Below are 17737 nucleotides of genomic sequence, written 5' to 3'. Positions count from 1 at the left end.
CTTGACCTGCGAGGGGGCTCCTGGCAATGTTCTGTGGATGAGGAATAAAGCTTCACGAAAACCTTTCAAACACCTCAAGGACGTTATCGATGGCTTCGCCTACCCTTTGGACTTGCTGTGAGTAGTGAAATTTTTCAGAACAGACTTCGGGCTCGGTGGAGTTATCTGCGTCGCGGACGACATCCTAGTGTTCGGCATCGGCGAAACAGAGAAAGAGGCTGCGAAGACCATGACCGGAAATTGGAAAGACTACGCCAAAGATGCCGCAAAATGTGATGCCGGCAAAAGCATCGCCGGGGGGAGGGGGGGCTCAGTTACTTTACGGGAAATGCCGGCCCTCTCCCGGCGCCTATATATGGTACAAATGTTGGTCGCATTTGGCGCTCACATTGCAACTCTGACAAGTGACCATGCTGCACTACGCTTGAGGTGTTATGTGATGCAGTAGGTCGTAAGATACTCGATATTTGACGCTCACATTGCGTGACGATGCTGCACTACGCTTGAGCTGTTTTGTGATGCAGTCGGTCATAAGATACTCGAACTTGGTTGTGTTGGGCATATATACGAGAATATTACCCACATTGGAGCGCCTGCCACTCGATATTGAAACTTTAATATCGCATATATCTACTCAAAGTCGTAGTCTGGTCGTTTGAGGAGTCTATAGTGACTTTGCATCTGCGGAATACCAGCGGCTACTGGGCTTCGACCAATGGGATCTCGGAACAGCTAGGGACTGCACCAGTGCGGAGGCCCACAGGCTATAACTTTTTTATTCTTATCAAATAAAGTTTCGCTCCTCCTCGCGAGAAATATCAAGTTGCTGGATAATTGCAGCCATTTAAGGTGTGCTTAAGCTTCTGTCCTCTATCTTGTAGTCGCGCCTGTACAGCACTAACAGAAGAGGATGAGGTGAGACACAGAACGCATATACCGTAGACTCCGGGTAAGACGAACCCGGTTAGGACGAACAACACTTTTGAAACGTCCTCAATGCAAAAAAAAAAAGGGGGGGGGGGGGGGGACTTTTGCTTGAGACGAATTTCCGATATACGAACAAATTTTCATAGCATCCTTGCCGTACGTGCGCAGACTTCGAACTATTCCGAAATTTCAACAATGTTATGTTATACGTGTCACATTTCTTAATAGCATAGAAGGGATAACAACAAGTGTAAAACGTATTACCAACACCTCGCTAACGGATCATTAAGTGTATGGAATGGATAGAAAGAATTCATTATAAAACTAACCAACAACACAGTCAAAGCAGAAACACAGGACCACACGAGGGCTTACAGGTGCAAATAAAGATGTTTATTCTCCATTGCAATCATAATATGGCATGTTCTAAATTGACGCGGATATTAGAATACATTCAGGCCTGACTCAGGTGAAACGATGAAAGGGAAACCCATTCCAAGTTCCCGCTCGTGGAAACCATGGAAACGACCAACGCTATGTTATGTCTGCCTCTGTGGGAGGCAGCGACATCTGTACTCGAATAACTGAACAAGAGTGACGTTATTTAAATACTGAGGTAGTTTAACTGTAATCGCAGTAAAGTTTTCACTAAACAATAGCAATAAAACTAGTTCTTTTGTTTTTAGTACTTGTTGATAACGGTTAATGGCTTCCGTCTATTAATGCGAAACCACGCCTTGCTGATCTCTTCTTTCACATTGCCTTAGCAGTCATGGCGGCCGAAGGAGAAAAGAAATCGTCAAAGCGCGACGAAATGAAGCGCCAAGCTCAGGAACAAAGCATTGTGGACGGTTTTAACCAGTTAAGGCAAGAGCAGCGTGCACTGACAGCGCAGCTGATTCAGCTGGAAATGGACCTCAATGAGCACAAGTGAGTCTGCTGTCGTACCGGCGTGCACATGACACTTGCAGGTGACACAAGCTCGCGTTTTTAATTCAACCCACCAACGTTACACGAATCACACGAGTTCGTCGAAGTGCACCAACAAAATTTTCGCATTTCCGCAGCCCGAAGTTCATTTTTGCTGGTCACTCCTGAAGATCAGGTATACTTGTAATTCGACGCGCGTGGGCGTTCGCTTCGATGGCCCCAAGCGTGGCCGAATGTGGTGCCCCACGAATCACGTGGGTGTTGCGTTTCGTTTGTCCGGGAAATTTTATTGCGATACTCTACTGCTGTGTAGACGGCTGAAGGTGTTTGTGTCTACCGCAGCCAGTCGCGGTGTATTCGTTCACAGCGGTTGTGTTTGACGTTGAATTAATGACAACATCGAAAAAACAGGTCGTGTCGACCCCTGTACCGAAGTTGTTGTACCACAAACTGTTCATTTCTTCCTTTTTAGCCAAAGATTGCGCTTGGAATCCGTTTCAGGTAGTCTTTTTAGGTCACGATATGAGGGCAACCAATTTGTCTATCTTATTCTGAAACCATTGATAAATGGGAGATCATGCTGTACAAGACAAGTATTCATTTTCATTAAATGTACGCAGCAGCATTAAGGACGTTGTATAGTTCTTAAGAGAGGAAAAAGTGAGAGCTCGGGAAGCTTGATCGTTATTGCTGCTCCGCAATTTATGTGACTCTGTCGACTCACCGTGGTTAAAATGGGCTTGTTGACTGCATTTGTTGTACACTGTACAGTTACATCAAAAACTTCTCACTGAATGGTCGGAGCTGCTAACACTACATGACTACGTTGTAGTCCTCGGGTGAACCTTTAATGCCGAGGTGGCCTCCACCATTGCCTGTTTCACCCCTTGAAATGCCACGTGGTTGTTCTTTGCGGCAGTCTCTGCAGTTGTAGCAAAGCATTCCGCTCTTTAAGTTTTATCCATGAGCAATGCTCACTGTATGTCATCATCTATGACACCACAGACCGTCGCACAGCATGCGGTTGAGCATGCAACCAGTGTTACATTACATCACAGCATTCTACAGTATTACGAAACCTTGCGCTGCTTCTCCATCTTGGTGTGTGCGGGTGGCCACGGTCAACTTGTTGGTGTAAGGAGCCCTTTATCACAGCTTTCTCTGATGCAGGATCACTGATGGGCTAGTGGAACCCATTTTTTAACTGCAGAGCTGTTTAGGCCAACACAAATCCGCTAGTCGCACCAAAAAACCCCAAAGCCACAAGAAAAAAAGAATGTGGTTAGGGAGGTCCCTGTAGTTGAACCCGGAACCTTTACACTGTGAACCCGGCAACCTAACCACTGGGCCATCCCAAAGGACCGAGGGGTACGGGGTTAGCGGCAGCGGGGAACAATAACATGTGCAGCCAATTAGAAAGGGAAAAAAATGCTTCCTGTGGTCCGAACTGAACCTGGGTCCCTCACGTTATGAAACTGGCTGCTATCAAATTGAGCTATCATCACATTCCAGGCGCACATCATTTCTTTTGGGTTTGTAGCGCAGGCATTGTCTTTAGACTTGGCCGCGAGTTCTAGCGCATCGCGGTTCACTTTGGGACAGGTGTGAAAGCCTGGGGACGAAGCGATCCGATCCTGCTAGTCATAGAGAACTGTCAGGGGCAAGTTCTGAAATAAATGTGAGGTGATGACATATGGAGCGGAAACTTGGTGTTTTACTAAAAAACTTAAAGCAAGCTTAGGTCGCCTCAATGGGCCAATGAACGAATAATGATTGGAGTAACACTTAAAGACAGGAAACGAGCTTCCTGGATCAGAGGACAAACTGAATCATAGTTCAGTTGAGGAAAAAGAAATGGACTTGGGCTGGCCACACAATTAGGTCGAATGGCTACCAGGGTGACAGAGTGGACACCAAGAACAAGGTCTAGAAAAAGAGGAAGGCCAATTACTCAATGGAGGGAAGAAACAAGGACAGTCGGAGGCAAAGAATGGACTCTAGCGGCATGAGACAGGAGCGGTTGGAGGTCGAGTGGACCTAGTGGGCTGCTGCTGATGATGATGGTGATGCAACAGTCGTGTTTTGGGCGAAGGGAGAAGAGTGCCAGCTCTGCTGTTTCTTCAGCCTTGCACCACTAGTGAAAGCTGCGCCAATTTCTTTTTTCACAAAACAATGAGCATTCAAAGCATACTGTCTGTTTGACTGTGCAATGCCATGTGCCACAAAAAATGCCTTCTCGCGATCTTATTATATACACAGTTGAACTTCTGATTGACACATCAAGCCCTGGAGGCCTCCATACTGTCTTGTCAAGATTTCCTTCCCAAGTTGCTGTTAAGCACTAAGCTAAAAAAAAACCTAGTGTTTACTAGTGCTGCAGCAACTTAGGCAAATGCCAAGTAGAAGCCAAAAGTGCTTGTTTAGTAAAGTCGAAGTTTAGACACGAAAAAGGGCCTATCACACCACATGGGAATGCCAAAGCACAACGGCTGTCCCCAAAATCAGAAACGCATGTGCGGCATTTGGACCAAACTTCTCCTGCTCAAAAACAATTAATCTAAACGCAAGTGTATTCACAGCAAAAGCATACAGTGTTACTATGGCCGTTGAAGACATAATACAAAGCATAATACCTATGTCAGTTAAATACACAGACTCATTTAGTGTTGTAACGGCTTTATCGTTTGGTAAAAGCCACAAAAATACATATTTCAACCAGCTCCTAAAGACTATTATGTGTGCATACTACATGGGGTTCCAAATTACAATCTGCTGGGTCCCCGGCCATTGTGGAATAGTTGGCAATGAATCAGCTGATAGAGAAGCAGCTGCCGCCACCCACTGTGACAATACTGTTGACGTGACAATACCTTACACTGATCTAAAGGCTCTCATCAGGCGTAAACTCCGCAAGCAATGGCAAGAAGAATGGGACACGCAGACAGAACAAACTTCATGTAATTAAACCAAAAATAGGCAGATGCATAACAGACAAGCGGAACAGAGCTATTGAAGTTACACTTTTCAGGTTACGTATAGGGCACACACACGGCACATATTCTTACCTTTTAAATGGCGCACAAAGACTACAATGTTCGAGATGTGGACAAGCACTTACTGTTCACATCCTTGTTGAATGCAAAGTACACGACGCTGACAGACGCAAACATTTTCCAGAAATCTACACGCACCACATCCCAATTCACCCAGCACATTTCCTTGCTGACAATCTCATGTTTGCATGCAGCCTTGTTTTAGAGTATTTATTTAGCGTCGGATTTTTACAAACAATTTCGTATCGACCATAATTGTTTCACTGATCTTCCTCTGATGAGGGCTCTCCCCGTAATCACGGAAAGCTGAACTGCATTTCTATTCACCACTTCTAGTTCTTAGCAGTATGGTCCTCTACACCAATAGCTTGCTTTTAATGAAATGGCCCCTACACCATTTTTTAACCATTTTACCTAAAGAAGTATACCCCCCCCCCCCCCCCCAAAAAAAAAAAAAATATACAAAACCCTGGTATTTGGGGCTTTTTGGCCAAGTGGCCCTTGAGCCAATAAACTGCCCATACAGCAACAGCCCCCAATCAGAAACTCTAATGTGGAGCAGTGGGAGGCACTGCGGGCCAGCGACCACAGTGAAGACCAGGTCAGCCTGATTCAGCAGGCATGCCAAGCAGCAGAGGCCGTTGGAGCGCTGGACCAACGGTACCACCCCTGCTGGACCATGTTGGGTGCTGTTGCATGCGGCCACAAGACCCCAGTGGAGTACCACCCAACCATGAAAAAAAAAAAAGACTTGTAAATAAACGTTCTGCAGTCTAGTTTAGTTCTGTACTTGAAATGACATTAACACGTGCGGCAAACTGGGCGAGTTGGTGTGCGTTTGTGGTAACAACAGCACAGCACAGCAAAAGAAAAACTCAGACAGTGCCGTGTAGTGTTTTCTCTTGTTATTCTTTGTCTTCTTTTGTGCTGTTGTCACAAATGCCATGTAGCATGTGGTTAACTGGACATTTATAGTGGTAAATCCAGCCATTATACCTTTTTATGTCACTTGTTCCTGGTGGTTGTGTGCTTATTGGAGCTGGTGGAGCAGAGCAGCTTGCAACAATTTTATGAGGTTTTTTTTTACTTCTAGCTTTTTCTTTACACAATTTAAGGGTTTTACATGCAAAAGCTACACTTGCATCATAGTTGGGAGTGGCTGATTCATTATAACCATCTGGGGATCCTTAACAAGTGCTAAAATCTTGACACACAGGCATGGGCGTCAGCAGGATTTGGTCTTGAGGGGGAAAGGGCGAAGGGAAGGAGGCAGTTCTGGAAGTGCCCCTTTTGCACCTTCGTGCTGACGTCCATCCACACAGACGCTTCATTTCTCACCTCCATCAAAGAAATGGCCACCGTGGTCAATCGGCTTGAAGCCCAAAATTGTTTATATAGCTTATTTACTTGAACTTTATATTGCACGAGTGCTGTTCTGTTGGAGCTTTTCAAATGCAGAAAAGTTGGTCTTCATGGACCCTGTAAGAAACATGTTGCCTTAATAAAACAAGGTGGAGTGCTATCATCATCACCATCATCATCATCACCAGCCTATCTACGCCCACTGCAGGGCAAAGGCCTCTCCCAGTCTTCTCCAATTACCTCGGTCCTGTGCCAACCGTGACCAATTTATCCCCGCAAACTTCTTGATCTCATCTGCCCATCTAATTTTCTGCCGCCCCCTGCAGCGCTTGCCTTCTCTAGGGATCCACACTGTTACCCTTAACGACCAGCGGTTATCTTGCCTTCGCATTACATGCCCTGCCCACGTCCATTTCCTAGACGCAGCCAAATGGAGGCAGCCACTGCTGTCGAGCAAATGGCTCAAGATTTCCATGACTGAGTGTTGGAGATCCTTAGGCATTGTGCTTTTGCAGTTGCTGTAAATTGAAGTGGTGATGCTTCCTTCAAGCTGTTCTACACTATTGTGGTAATGCCCTGTAGCAACAAATGTGTGCTTTTGAAAGCAGGCTACTGTGCTTGCGAGTGCTGGAAGGGGGCTTCCAGGTGCGAAATTGGAAACTGCATGCTTTTAGCATTGTAATTACTTGAAGCAGTACTCGTGGAGAGGAGAAACTGAGAAGTCTCAAGAAGCTGGATCATTCATCTTGCTCCTCAGTTCGGACTGTGGAGTGCCATTCCACTCCATTGTCTACTCTTGATTCATTGTGGTACCACTGCTTATCACATTATTAACCCTTTCACTTTCGGGGGCTTGTGGCCGTGACGTACCCCCAGTGTCGGCTTGGTTTCCGGAATACCAGGAAAGGGGCATAGTGATTTATTTGACTATAATAGCGTCCACAACTTAACTCTTTCGCTACCGCAGAAAATTGACCAATTTTGGGGGGTCCAAGAAAACATTTTTTTTTCTGCTAAAAAATTATTTAGGCACTAATTGCAGGAGCACAAAATGCAGATTATTTAACTGAATTTCCAATAACACCAGTTTTTTAAAGGTTTTCATATATCATAGTTGTGAAAAAAAATATCAAAATCAAAAGTTTTGTCAAGTTGTCGAAAAAAATGATAAAAAAGGAGTTGTGTATATCAAACCACCGGTAGTAGAAAAAAATTAGAATATACATTTTGCAGGGAAACATTTCAAAAACACACCCTAAAAAAAATGTCGACTTGCGCGGAACAGTTTTTCAGATATATAAAAAAAATGTTAGCACGCACGGTGCTCGTGTCATGCGGTGAAGCCCAACCTCTAATTCAAACTGTGCAATTTTGGGTGGTTCCTTGGAATAAATCTGGCGGTTTGACGTTATCAGAGGCACCAATTTGCCCCCACATAACGTAAAAACATCTTGTCAATGGCTGACTTTGCATTTACAGCGAGCACAATATTTGGGAGAAGCACGCGATGCAGAAAAAAACATGCATGAAGTTGAAAACGGAACGCCGTGGCTGATGTTTGTTGTCGTTCACGGTCAGTTATCTCTCAAAACATAAAGCTGAGCTTTATTATCATCTTCTTACTCGCAATTGTAGCCTTGCTCGCAAAAATGAGGTACGATGAGCTAGAATCGTCCCCTGCGATCTTTGGCCGAGTAGCAGTCACGCGCTAAAAAAGATCAGCACAACGAGCCTCCTCTATTGCAGCGCCACCTAACATTTTTCAAATAAAACAGTACAAAAACTTATCAGAGACTCCGTCCGAATAGACAGTTCAACTAAGCAGCAACATTAGACACCCGGATATACCCTCGCATGAAAACGAAACTGGAAGGCGAACAGCTGGCAGTGTAAGGCCGGTTTGAAGCGCTGTCCTCGGCGGAACAGATATCTGGCGACTGGGTGTGACCTTTTGACTTGCATCTGAAGTTCTTATCGCCGAAATCGGGTTAGGGTGGGGGGAAATGAGGAGCGGCGTGCTTTGTTCGAGGATCAGTCGCGGACGCTTCAGGCGCCATGGCAGTTAGCCTTGAAGTTGGGTAACTGCGTAGTTGCGCTAAATATGAATTTCGCGATGCAGAAACGAAACCGAAACTGTTGTAAACTGTTTGGGAATGGTCCTGGGGTAAGTAGAACTACCAGAGTACTTAGGACAACTTGCGCAAAGGCAATAAAACTGCCTAAAATCATAAAGTAGCTTTGCAACCAGGCACTGCTTGACATTTTCAGCCGATTTCTGGGATTATTACTGTCAGAGCTTGAAGCTGACGATTGAAAATCGTTTGCTAGTTCCCCATTCACGCCCTGATAGCAAAAAACAAGCGCTGGTGCAGAGTAATTACGAGTTGCACGCATTCTTCGTTGGTAGCCTTGAGGCGCGATGACCACGCCCCTTTTCCACAACCAGGTGATTCAAAAGCGTGTCAAAAATCACGTTTCCGTTGCAAAAATGAAAACAAAACTGATTTTGAAAGGCCATTTTCTGATCTAACTCCGAACAGCTTTACTTGTTCGAGAAACGCCTGGAACGCTATGAAAAGGCGCTCCCAAAAGTATCGATCAAATTGATCGATTTTGATAGGCGCGGTAGCGAAAGAGTTAACGCATCGAAACGAAAGAGTGTGTGCAAGAAATCGCCTTTCTGCCAGCCGTGCACGCTTCCGGGGCAACCACCCCACTGTTTCAACATCAGAATCTGACGCTATGGAACCCCCCCTTTCCTTTTTTTGAGGAGAAACTCTCAGAATGCGAATCCGAGCTTGGCTTGTATTTGGATCAAAATTGGAAGAACCATCGCCCCTGTCTGTAGTCCAAGCCTCGCGCGGTCAGCCATCCGAAAGTAACCGCGCGCATGGAGGGAGCACTGTCAGCAGCCCACATAACGCGCAGAAATGGCACGTTGCAAAATCATGATGGCAGGTAGAGATAAAAATAGGATACAACATTGATACAGCAACCTCGTTTGCTGCTGACAGCGGCAAGTGAGGGCGCAGTGAGCGAGCGAAAGCTGCAATTGAGTCATGTTTCGGTCTATTGGAGAGGCAACAGCGCGCTGGGCTAACCTGGCACGCCGTAGCAGACGCACGAACAGAATTTAAAAAAAAAACCTAGAAACTCGTTGCGGATGGCACAACAACCCTTGCACCTATAATCCCACGCGTGCCGCATGGTCACTCATTCTGACGGAGTACAGCGCTCGGGGCGACCATGCCCCCCGGCAACGAAGGGTGGGCGCAGTCGCTCCGTGCTCTTCAATATACTGTGCAAGAGAGTTTGCAAGTTAAGATACGAGCTACTAGAAAGGTTTGACAGATGGCACGAACAGTCCAGGCATGCCAGCTTGGCGCCATGGCGCAAATTTTTGAATGCATGATGGAGAACGTACCGGCACGTCAGTGACACTGCGAGCGGGGAAATGAGAAATTGTACCGGTACGTCAGTGACAGTGAAAGGGTTAAGGGGTGGGTAACTTATAACGGCTACAACAAGATTGCCGTGACTTGAGAATGTACGTGTGTATAAACCGACAGAATTGTGTTCCAAGCCGGTAGCGCATTGTGCACCATGATGAAGCGGCAGGGGACTGAACTGTGTTGTACATTCAATTTTTTACATGCAGCTTGGTCTCTGAGGCCCTTCAGAAAGTTGACGGTGACCGGCGGTGTTACCGAATGGTGGGAGGTGTGCTGGTGGAGAGGACTGTGCGGGACATCCTGCCTGCAGTTGAACGGAACAAAGAAAACGTGAGTTGAGTGGGTTCGTTTCTCAGCATGCGTAGAGAAGCCTTTTCTCCTGCTAGATTTATAGTGTTGCTTTTGAGGGAATGAAGGGAAAGCCAGACTGGTAGAGCAGCGAGTACTTTTAGCTCGCAGCATTTAAGAGAAACCTCTAATCGTTTATTGCTTGGAAGGTGTGTGAATTAGGGCAGCCGGTTGGCCTTTTTCGCTTAGAGGAAGGGGCGTATGAGTGCTTGAAAGACCTTGAAATTGAAAATTCAATTTTTAGGGGCGGCATAGGGACATAAACAGTGCTGAGGACGAATACCAGAAAGGAGCACACAACACAAGCACTAAAACGGCCAAAAGCCTTGAAGGTTGTGGAATTTTTTTTTTCTTTGAAAACACTTGATTTTTGGGGCAATGAAGAAGCCTAATTATGTGACCCGCTTGGCATGGCTGGTAAGCATGTTTCCTGCGCACTGCAGATCAACAACATGCTTTTACAATTTAATGCCAGCTTCGGAGTTTATGCGTGCTGCTTTATACGATGGCTCATGTGGAACTGGATATCTCCGCATCAGATGAGGGAGAAACTAGCACTGGTCCCCTTCCCATGTTTGACAATGGCTGCTTTCATCATGGTGTTCTATCGTTCATAATTTCTCCTTTTCCCGCCGCTATGCCCCACCATAGGCATGGTCCAGGATGTCTCGAAAATGAATGGTGCTGACACTCCAGGGTTAAATAAAAACTAACACAGATGAGTAAGACTGAGTGTAAGAACACAGTGCACTTGGCTTCTACGTGGAATTGTTGGGGGATTTTATTTTGGAAGATGTAATGGAGGGAAGGCGGCAGAGTCAAGGACTCATCCATTCCCTCCTCCTTCTCTTCTGTCTGGGTTAACCCAGAAACTTAGAGGAGCGGCGTGGCAGTAGGTATTGATTGAAGTTCCTCACTGTCTGGAGTTCTCCAAAAAAGGATTTGTATCGAATAGATACATGCTGCTTTTTTTTTAAGCAAATACTTACCTTTGGCATGTGAAAAGAAAAGAAGTGAGCAGCGACCTGTGCTGCTATGCACCCTTGAAAATTCCTTGGTAGGGCCTTGAATGTCCTTGAATGTCATTGAAGTCTTGTCTCTAAATCCTGTGCAAATACCATGAGCATAGCTGTTTACTGTGGCCTCTTTTTGCATGCCCCACACGCGTTCCCAAGCTGGCTACCCGAGCTTGGAAATGTCTGTTTGCAGAAATTGTGGTTGGGAGAGGGGGTGCAGAGAGCGTGTTTCATAGCACAAGGTGCTCCATAGCACAAGGGGCTCCACAAGACTTTAAGGTTGCAGTGGTGCTGCAGGTTTTGCTGTTCTTTCTTGCCATGATTCTGCAGCTGTGTGCGCCTCCAAATAAAACTATCGACAATAAAACCTCTAGATGCCAGGAAAAAAGCTTTTGCCACCATTTCATCGTCTTTTGATGAAATGCGCAGCTCACTGAGTAATCATCCGCATGGCGCTGTCTCCACCGCCGTTGAGGTCTTCATCACTCGCTTCTGTCGAATCACTGTCATCACTAACTGATGTAGGCATGCAATTCTCTTCCTGACTGAAGTAATCATTGCCTCCGCTAAGTGCACCACCGTAGGACAGCGTGCACTGGAAAATGCTCTGGAATCCAGAAGGCCCGTACTGAACCTCGTGCTGCACCCTAGTGCAAAAAGAAGAAAACTCCAATAAAGTTCAGTTATCCCTCACAAGATGGCGCATCATCTATGCAAAGAATGAGGGCGCATCACAATGAGAAAAACCGCAAAATTTAGCCTTGAACACCCAAGTCGGGCATCCTGTTGAGCAGCTGGAACCGGGGCCATGGCACTGCTCAGAACACCTTTATTCCACTTCGCCTTCTCCTAGGTAATGATGGTGATACTGTATATACAAGCTCGTCGTCTTCGCCTTTCCTCAACACCCTCCCGACCGTGACCATGGTTCCTGCGCATAAAGACATGCCGAGGAACCATGCAAGAAGCACCACAAAAATATTATTTATAGAGCATCGGCCAGTTCAACATCCTGGTTGTGATCCATTGAGCCGGTCGGTATCAAGTCGTGAGTTGCTTCCTTTTCCATCGGTGCTTTGAGGAGTAATGAAGCTTCCATGTCCCAGCTCTGTTTAGCCCTGGCAAGGAAAGTTCAACAAAATGCGGTTCCGGGGTAGGAGTTAGATAGTGGGCGGTCTTGGGTTGAGGTGCTCTGCAACGTTTGACTGACTGTGTTTTCTGGTGATTAGGTCGCCATTTCCGTCGGTAGGAGTGAACAGCAGTTGGCATCCCGCTCCTTCGTGAAAATCGGTGTCCTCTGTTGTTGAGATCCATGTGTAGTTAGTTGTGGCCCCTCAGGTTGGCCAGTCATATGTTGTCCTCTGGCCCTGTGCCTAGGTGTCTCTGCCCTGCGATGATTTAATGGGGTGTTTGCGATGGCACCTGTCGGATCCAGAGGAGCCAGAACTGATTGCTCCTTCTCTCTAGCCACACACCTGAGGTGGTCTGTTCCTGGTTTGCCGGGCTATTCATTTCCCTGCGGTATGAACTCACTCAGTGGCTACTGTGAGACACAAGTGCAGAGTGGACGACGCATGCTGGAAGCTCAGTTGTTGTCTCCAGGGCTATGCCGTCATTGATTCGTTGGCGGGGACTAAAAGTTCACCAAAGGCAACTGGAGGTGAGTGGAACGCTGGACGGCGTTCGAAGAGATGGAATTTTAGGGTCGGTTTGAAGGGGCCTCCACCAAGGCTTGCCTTTACTGTCTTGCAGGTTTGAGCAGACGTAGCCATTTTTCGATAATTTCTCACGAAGCAGCAAATTAGTTCAAGTAATTGTTGCGAGATATACGTCCGATTCTTCATATTCCTTTGGGTAATCTTCCAAGTCCAATAAGTTTCTGATCTGATTGTCAAGCTGCACGAGGCTGATCTGTTTTTGTTGTGCGCATTCATAAAGGGTTTTCAGTGTACTTTGTTTCACAGATGGCTGCTCCAATGCGTGGTCTGCCGCGATGACGAGGTCTGAAATCTGTGCCCGGACGGTGTCTTTGAGCACTAGCAGTTGGCCCACGTCACCTATGTCATTTCCGTGTTCCGTGTGGTCGGTGTGAAGCGCGTCGAGCAGCCGGCCATGGCAGGCAGTGTCGAAGGGCGAGGCCTCCGGAGATCAAGTTTTCCAGGCAGGAGATCCCCAGGCCTTGCGTGCCTTGGAGAAGCGCTGCGCCATCATGCAGTCCACTGGGCCGTTCCTTTTGGCCTTCAGGGCACCAAATGTTGCGGAACTGGACCCGGGAATATGGCACTGCTCAGAATGCCTTTATTCCACTTTGTCTTCTCCTAGCTAATGATGGTGATACTGCATTATACAAGCGTGTCGTCTTTGCCTTTCCCCAACACATACCCCGACAGCAGACCACGACGGCCTGGACAGGGCCCAACAACAGACCACAAAGGGTCTAAGCCTAAACATGGACCACTAAAGGCGCAACCACATGCGACGTTTTGGTCGCGTTTGGAGACCGTCCGCGGCGACGCGCGTTCAGCGCGCGCCACCAAATACACAGCAGCGCGCTCGGAGCGCCGGTGTCTGCGCATCCCAGATATTCGGTCCGTTTTCGGCGTCTGCGCCGGATGTTGCTGTCCTCAATTTCCGGTCCCCCTCCGCACGCAACATGGCGGCTCTTTATTTGGCGGCTCTTTAGCACTTTATTTAATAGAACATCAATTTAACGTGTTTTGTTTGTTGAAGTTTTGATTATTCTTCAGTTTATTAAGAATGACTTAAACAGAACGATGCTGCCTTTACCAAAGTAAGTCTGGCAACTTGGATCGGAGAAGCGCTCTTCGCGCGTCTCATGTGGTTGCTCGCCCTCTCCAACGCCCGTTCCGCGTCGGCGCCAGGCGCCGCAGACGGTTGCAAGACGCGGCCAAAACGTTGCATGTGGTTGCGCCTTAAAGCTGATTTGAGATGAGTGCCTTTAAAGGAGTACTGACACGAAAATTTTATGATCCTTTTTTATTGCTTTTATTGATGCTTAATGGTCTGGCGAACCGGACACAGCACTTTAAATACTTCAGGGCGCAATACTTAATTACATTGAACGGCCTGCAAATCGTTCATTTCAATCTCCCCCGCTTTCGGCCCGGAAGGTGCATGTGACAGAATCATGGCATGACCTCACCGCTTTGTGCGGACGTCAAAACACTGTGGGGGCCGGTGACGGCATTGTTCCGGAGCTGAACGGCTGAGCTGCCTGAAGGTGCTAGGCCTACCATTGCAGTGGAAATTCGATGACCGCTTTCAATAAAAGTCCTGATGGCGACTTCTATTGCAATTCCAGGCTATATTATCGCTTCCTTTCCCGTGTGTGGCACTTTATTTTTGCCAACAGTGCCTTTCTGGGCAGCGGTCATGCCTGTAGGTCGGGCTACGTGCCCCCGTTTGCAATGCGGCGCCCAGTCGCCGCTCGCGGGTCCGCGCGTGTGAAGTGACGTCGCGAGTTTTTGACGAGCGCTGTTCACATCACTTCTTTTGGCTACCTCAGGATGACGTTACGCTGATGTCCATTTGCTGAGTGCTGCTCTGCATGCTGTTCCATCGATGCGATAAATGAAATCCAATCAAAGTATGTTCTTCGCGTTGCAGGCCGCTCATATTTCAGCCAGGGTATTCTGTTTAGCAAAGGAAGCGAACTGTGTAATAACATTAACTTCGAAAATTGGTGTCAGTGCTCCTTTAATGTTAACAGATTTCGTGCACAGCCTAGCACTAACAGAAAGCTATATTTTTTGTCTTAACAGCGCAAGGCTTATTTTAAGGCTATAGACATACCTTGCTACCTATATAAAGATTTTCAGTGCGTCTTCATTTTCATCTCATTTGAGGTGTGGAATGAAACTACTCGTCCTCCACAACAGCCATGAAATTTATCGTTTTGCTGTTTTTCATTGCTACAGTTTTGTGTAATCTTTTCAGTGCTGCCTAGCCATGTTGCTTATAAGGGTGGCCTGTTGCCGATCGACAGTTGTGTTATTCAGAATTTTGTCAGCTTGATTGCAGACAAGTCGTGGAAGAAGGAATAGTCCGAGCGCGCCTTTGTCATCATGCTAGACACGAAGAGTGCCCCTGGCGACACAATTTTCCTCCCTTTTTGAAGTGATCCTGGATGCCGTGTTCTCCTCTCCCTCTTCCGCACAGCTTTCCAAGTCTGTGGACGCCATGAACGAGAAGATTGTGAAGAAAGGCCAGGAGGTGAACGAGTATCGCGAGAAGCACAACATCCAGATTCGGACGTCCTCCAGTGCCAGGTCACAGCAGTCGGGCGGGGCCAGCAGTGGCGTGGGCGACAAGTCAGCACCGGCCCCCGCGACGGGTGTCTTAGTGTGACACAGGGTCACTCGGTCACCCCCTCCCCAACCCCTTTCTTTTTTTACTTCCCCCCATTTTTTGCTTCCTATGAAATACACTGCAGCCTGACGCTTCCACTTTCTTGACTACCAGAGCTGCTTGGAACTGTGAGGCATTGCGTGAAGCAAGTGGAGCCGCAGTGCAGTCGAGATGCCTTTGAACAAGGGCTGTTGAGTTGTTGCTCGTGGTGCCACACTAGTTATTTTATTTTACTCAATAAAAATCATATTTATATGAATGCAGCAGCTGGTTATTATCTGATGGGAAGGTAATATATGTACAGTGTATATTTGCTAAAATGACATACTTAAAAAAAGAAAAGAAACAAGGTCTGAGTGCATTGACAAGCCACTTATTCTTTCTGTCCACAAGCTATTCGTCGCGTCTACACGTGAATCACAGCTGATAATTCAAAGTCGCTTTATTGGAATTATCAGTGAATTGAAAGGGATGTGCCTGTCCCGGTAATTATACATGCAATGCAATGGAAGAAATTGCTCAATAATTTGAAGCTACGACCAGTAGTGTTGGTTAATTGCAAGTTATTTTAAATAGAAAGCCTCGAGGGGAGTGTCAACCAACAGTTAGATTGGTTAATTAGAGAATATTTTGAATAAAAAGCATCGAGGTGACCGTCATTTCTCCAAAACTTTAAGTACTAAAACATAGCCATGCTCTGCACTATGTCGGTGCCATCACACCTGGGGAAACGCACAGTCAACAAATCTGCAGGTCAATTGAGACTATACTCGGTGACAACTTAAGAACGGCACCGGAAGTTGCCGCTGTGCCTTATCACCGTAGCCGGATGTTTCTCCGCGCGGCGCAAGTAGGGCGTTACTGGGAATATTTTGAACATGGCGTGAGCCATTCCCGTGATTTTTTGGACTTAATATGCTTATAAACGACTCCAGTGACGACAAACAAACTGCGTGAGACAAGGCAGACATAGCAAACCCCTTTCAAAACGCGCGCGCACTGACGTCACGGGTCCGGTGCTTTGGCGGAGTGATACACTACCTGAGGTGGTGCCGTTCTTGAGTTGGAACCGAGTATAGCGCCAGTGCACGATTCAGGCTTTTTAATTTAGCAATGTCTGAACTATCGGGGCAACTCGTATCGTACACTCAAATTGCCGACGAAAGTCAAGATTCTGAACAAAATCAAGAAGGGAGACGTGATGTGGACTAATGGCAATTCTTTTATTGTTTTGTTGTAATGGCAATTCTCTTATTGTTTTGTTGGAATTTTGCTTAATTCGAAATTTTTTCCGGTCCACATCGATGTATTAACGGGAGCCGACTGTAGTACAGGCCTGGGGTTAGCAGAAGTTCCTTGTTTGTTCTGAACCTTGCAACTTCTGCACTCAAGTTCCATACAGCCGCTCAGTTGCTTCGACACATTTTATTTCATTACTGTTGCCGGTGCGTGTGTATTTACGCCTCCAAAGGTGCATGTGATGTTGCAGCCTTAAACAACGCCTTCTTAAAATGTGGTTAACAAGAACGGGGCGTAGAGAAGTGCGGGGAAGGCGAGGCGACAGGTGGTTAAATATTGGCAACACAGCAGCAGGGTATTTGGACGACATTCTTTGCAGAAGTGTGTTCCCTGTTTCTGGCCACCTTACGCTCACACATTGGTGGATCTGCACAATACAGTCACTTTGTGTAGTAGCAGTGGTCACACCATTTTCAGGACCAACCCTGTGCTGGGGCAGGTGGGCGCACTCGTGTTCACGGTAGGCGGCCTGTTGTTGTGAATTCTTCTTCAGCCTACCAATTGGCGGGCATGCTAGAGGAGGAGAGAATGTGAACACCACATGCAGGGTTAGCGAGTGTGCGCATCACATCAGCAGTTCACCTAAACAGCATTTCATCAGGGGCTGTTGTGGAGTAATAAGAAAGGAGTAATAAGAACATCCATTTATCCTGTACTCTCTCCATATGCGCTGTGGGCTGTTACATCCGATGTTGCGTTGAGTTAGAATGATGCTTCAACAGAGCTGTTAAATGCTGGAAGAGCTAGGCAAGCTTGGAACAGTTGGTGAAGTGTGATGAGGAGACTCTGCCAAACCACAACTGGGTCATGTTCAAAGTAAATGGTGAGGCGAAATGCTAGTGCTGAGAGGTGTGCGACTTTCTCATTGTTATTTAGGGGGTCAGTGTACCAGGATCACCTTTATTTTGCTGTTGAGGCTTCGTTTAATGTGGCGATATATGGCTTCAAATCAGTCTGAACCTGAACACAGCTGCAGTGAACA

General features: G+C 46.8%; 1 protein-coding gene across 1 annotated transcript; it reads left to right on the top strand.

Annotated features, from left to right (window-relative positions):
• Positions 1 to 1673: 1673 nt before the first annotated feature.
• Pfdn2 (prefoldin 2) lies at positions 1674 to 15554 on the top strand. The gene is made up of 3 exons (XM_077706131.1): positions 1674 to 1857; positions 9931 to 10054; positions 15268 to 15554. Exons 1-3 carry the CDS (start codon positions 1700 to 1702, stop codon positions 15454 to 15456), a joined length of 471 nt encoding a protein of 156 aa, XP_077562257.1. The 5' UTR covers positions 1674 to 1699; the 3' UTR covers positions 15457 to 15554.
• The last annotated feature ends 2183 nt before the right edge of the window (positions 15555 to 17737 follow it).

Source organism: Haemaphysalis longicornis, unplaced genomic scaffold (assembly GCF_048455015.1).
Source record: "Haemaphysalis longicornis isolate Haplotype H1 unplaced genomic scaffold, Haemaphysalis longicornis Haplotype H1 scaffold_4, whole genome shotgun sequence".
NCBI classification, from domain to species: Eukaryota; Metazoa; Arthropoda; class Arachnida; order Ixodida; family Ixodidae; genus Haemaphysalis; species Haemaphysalis longicornis.
Note: the sequence above shows the minus strand (reverse complement) of the source record. Positions and strands in the feature narration are given on the sequence as shown.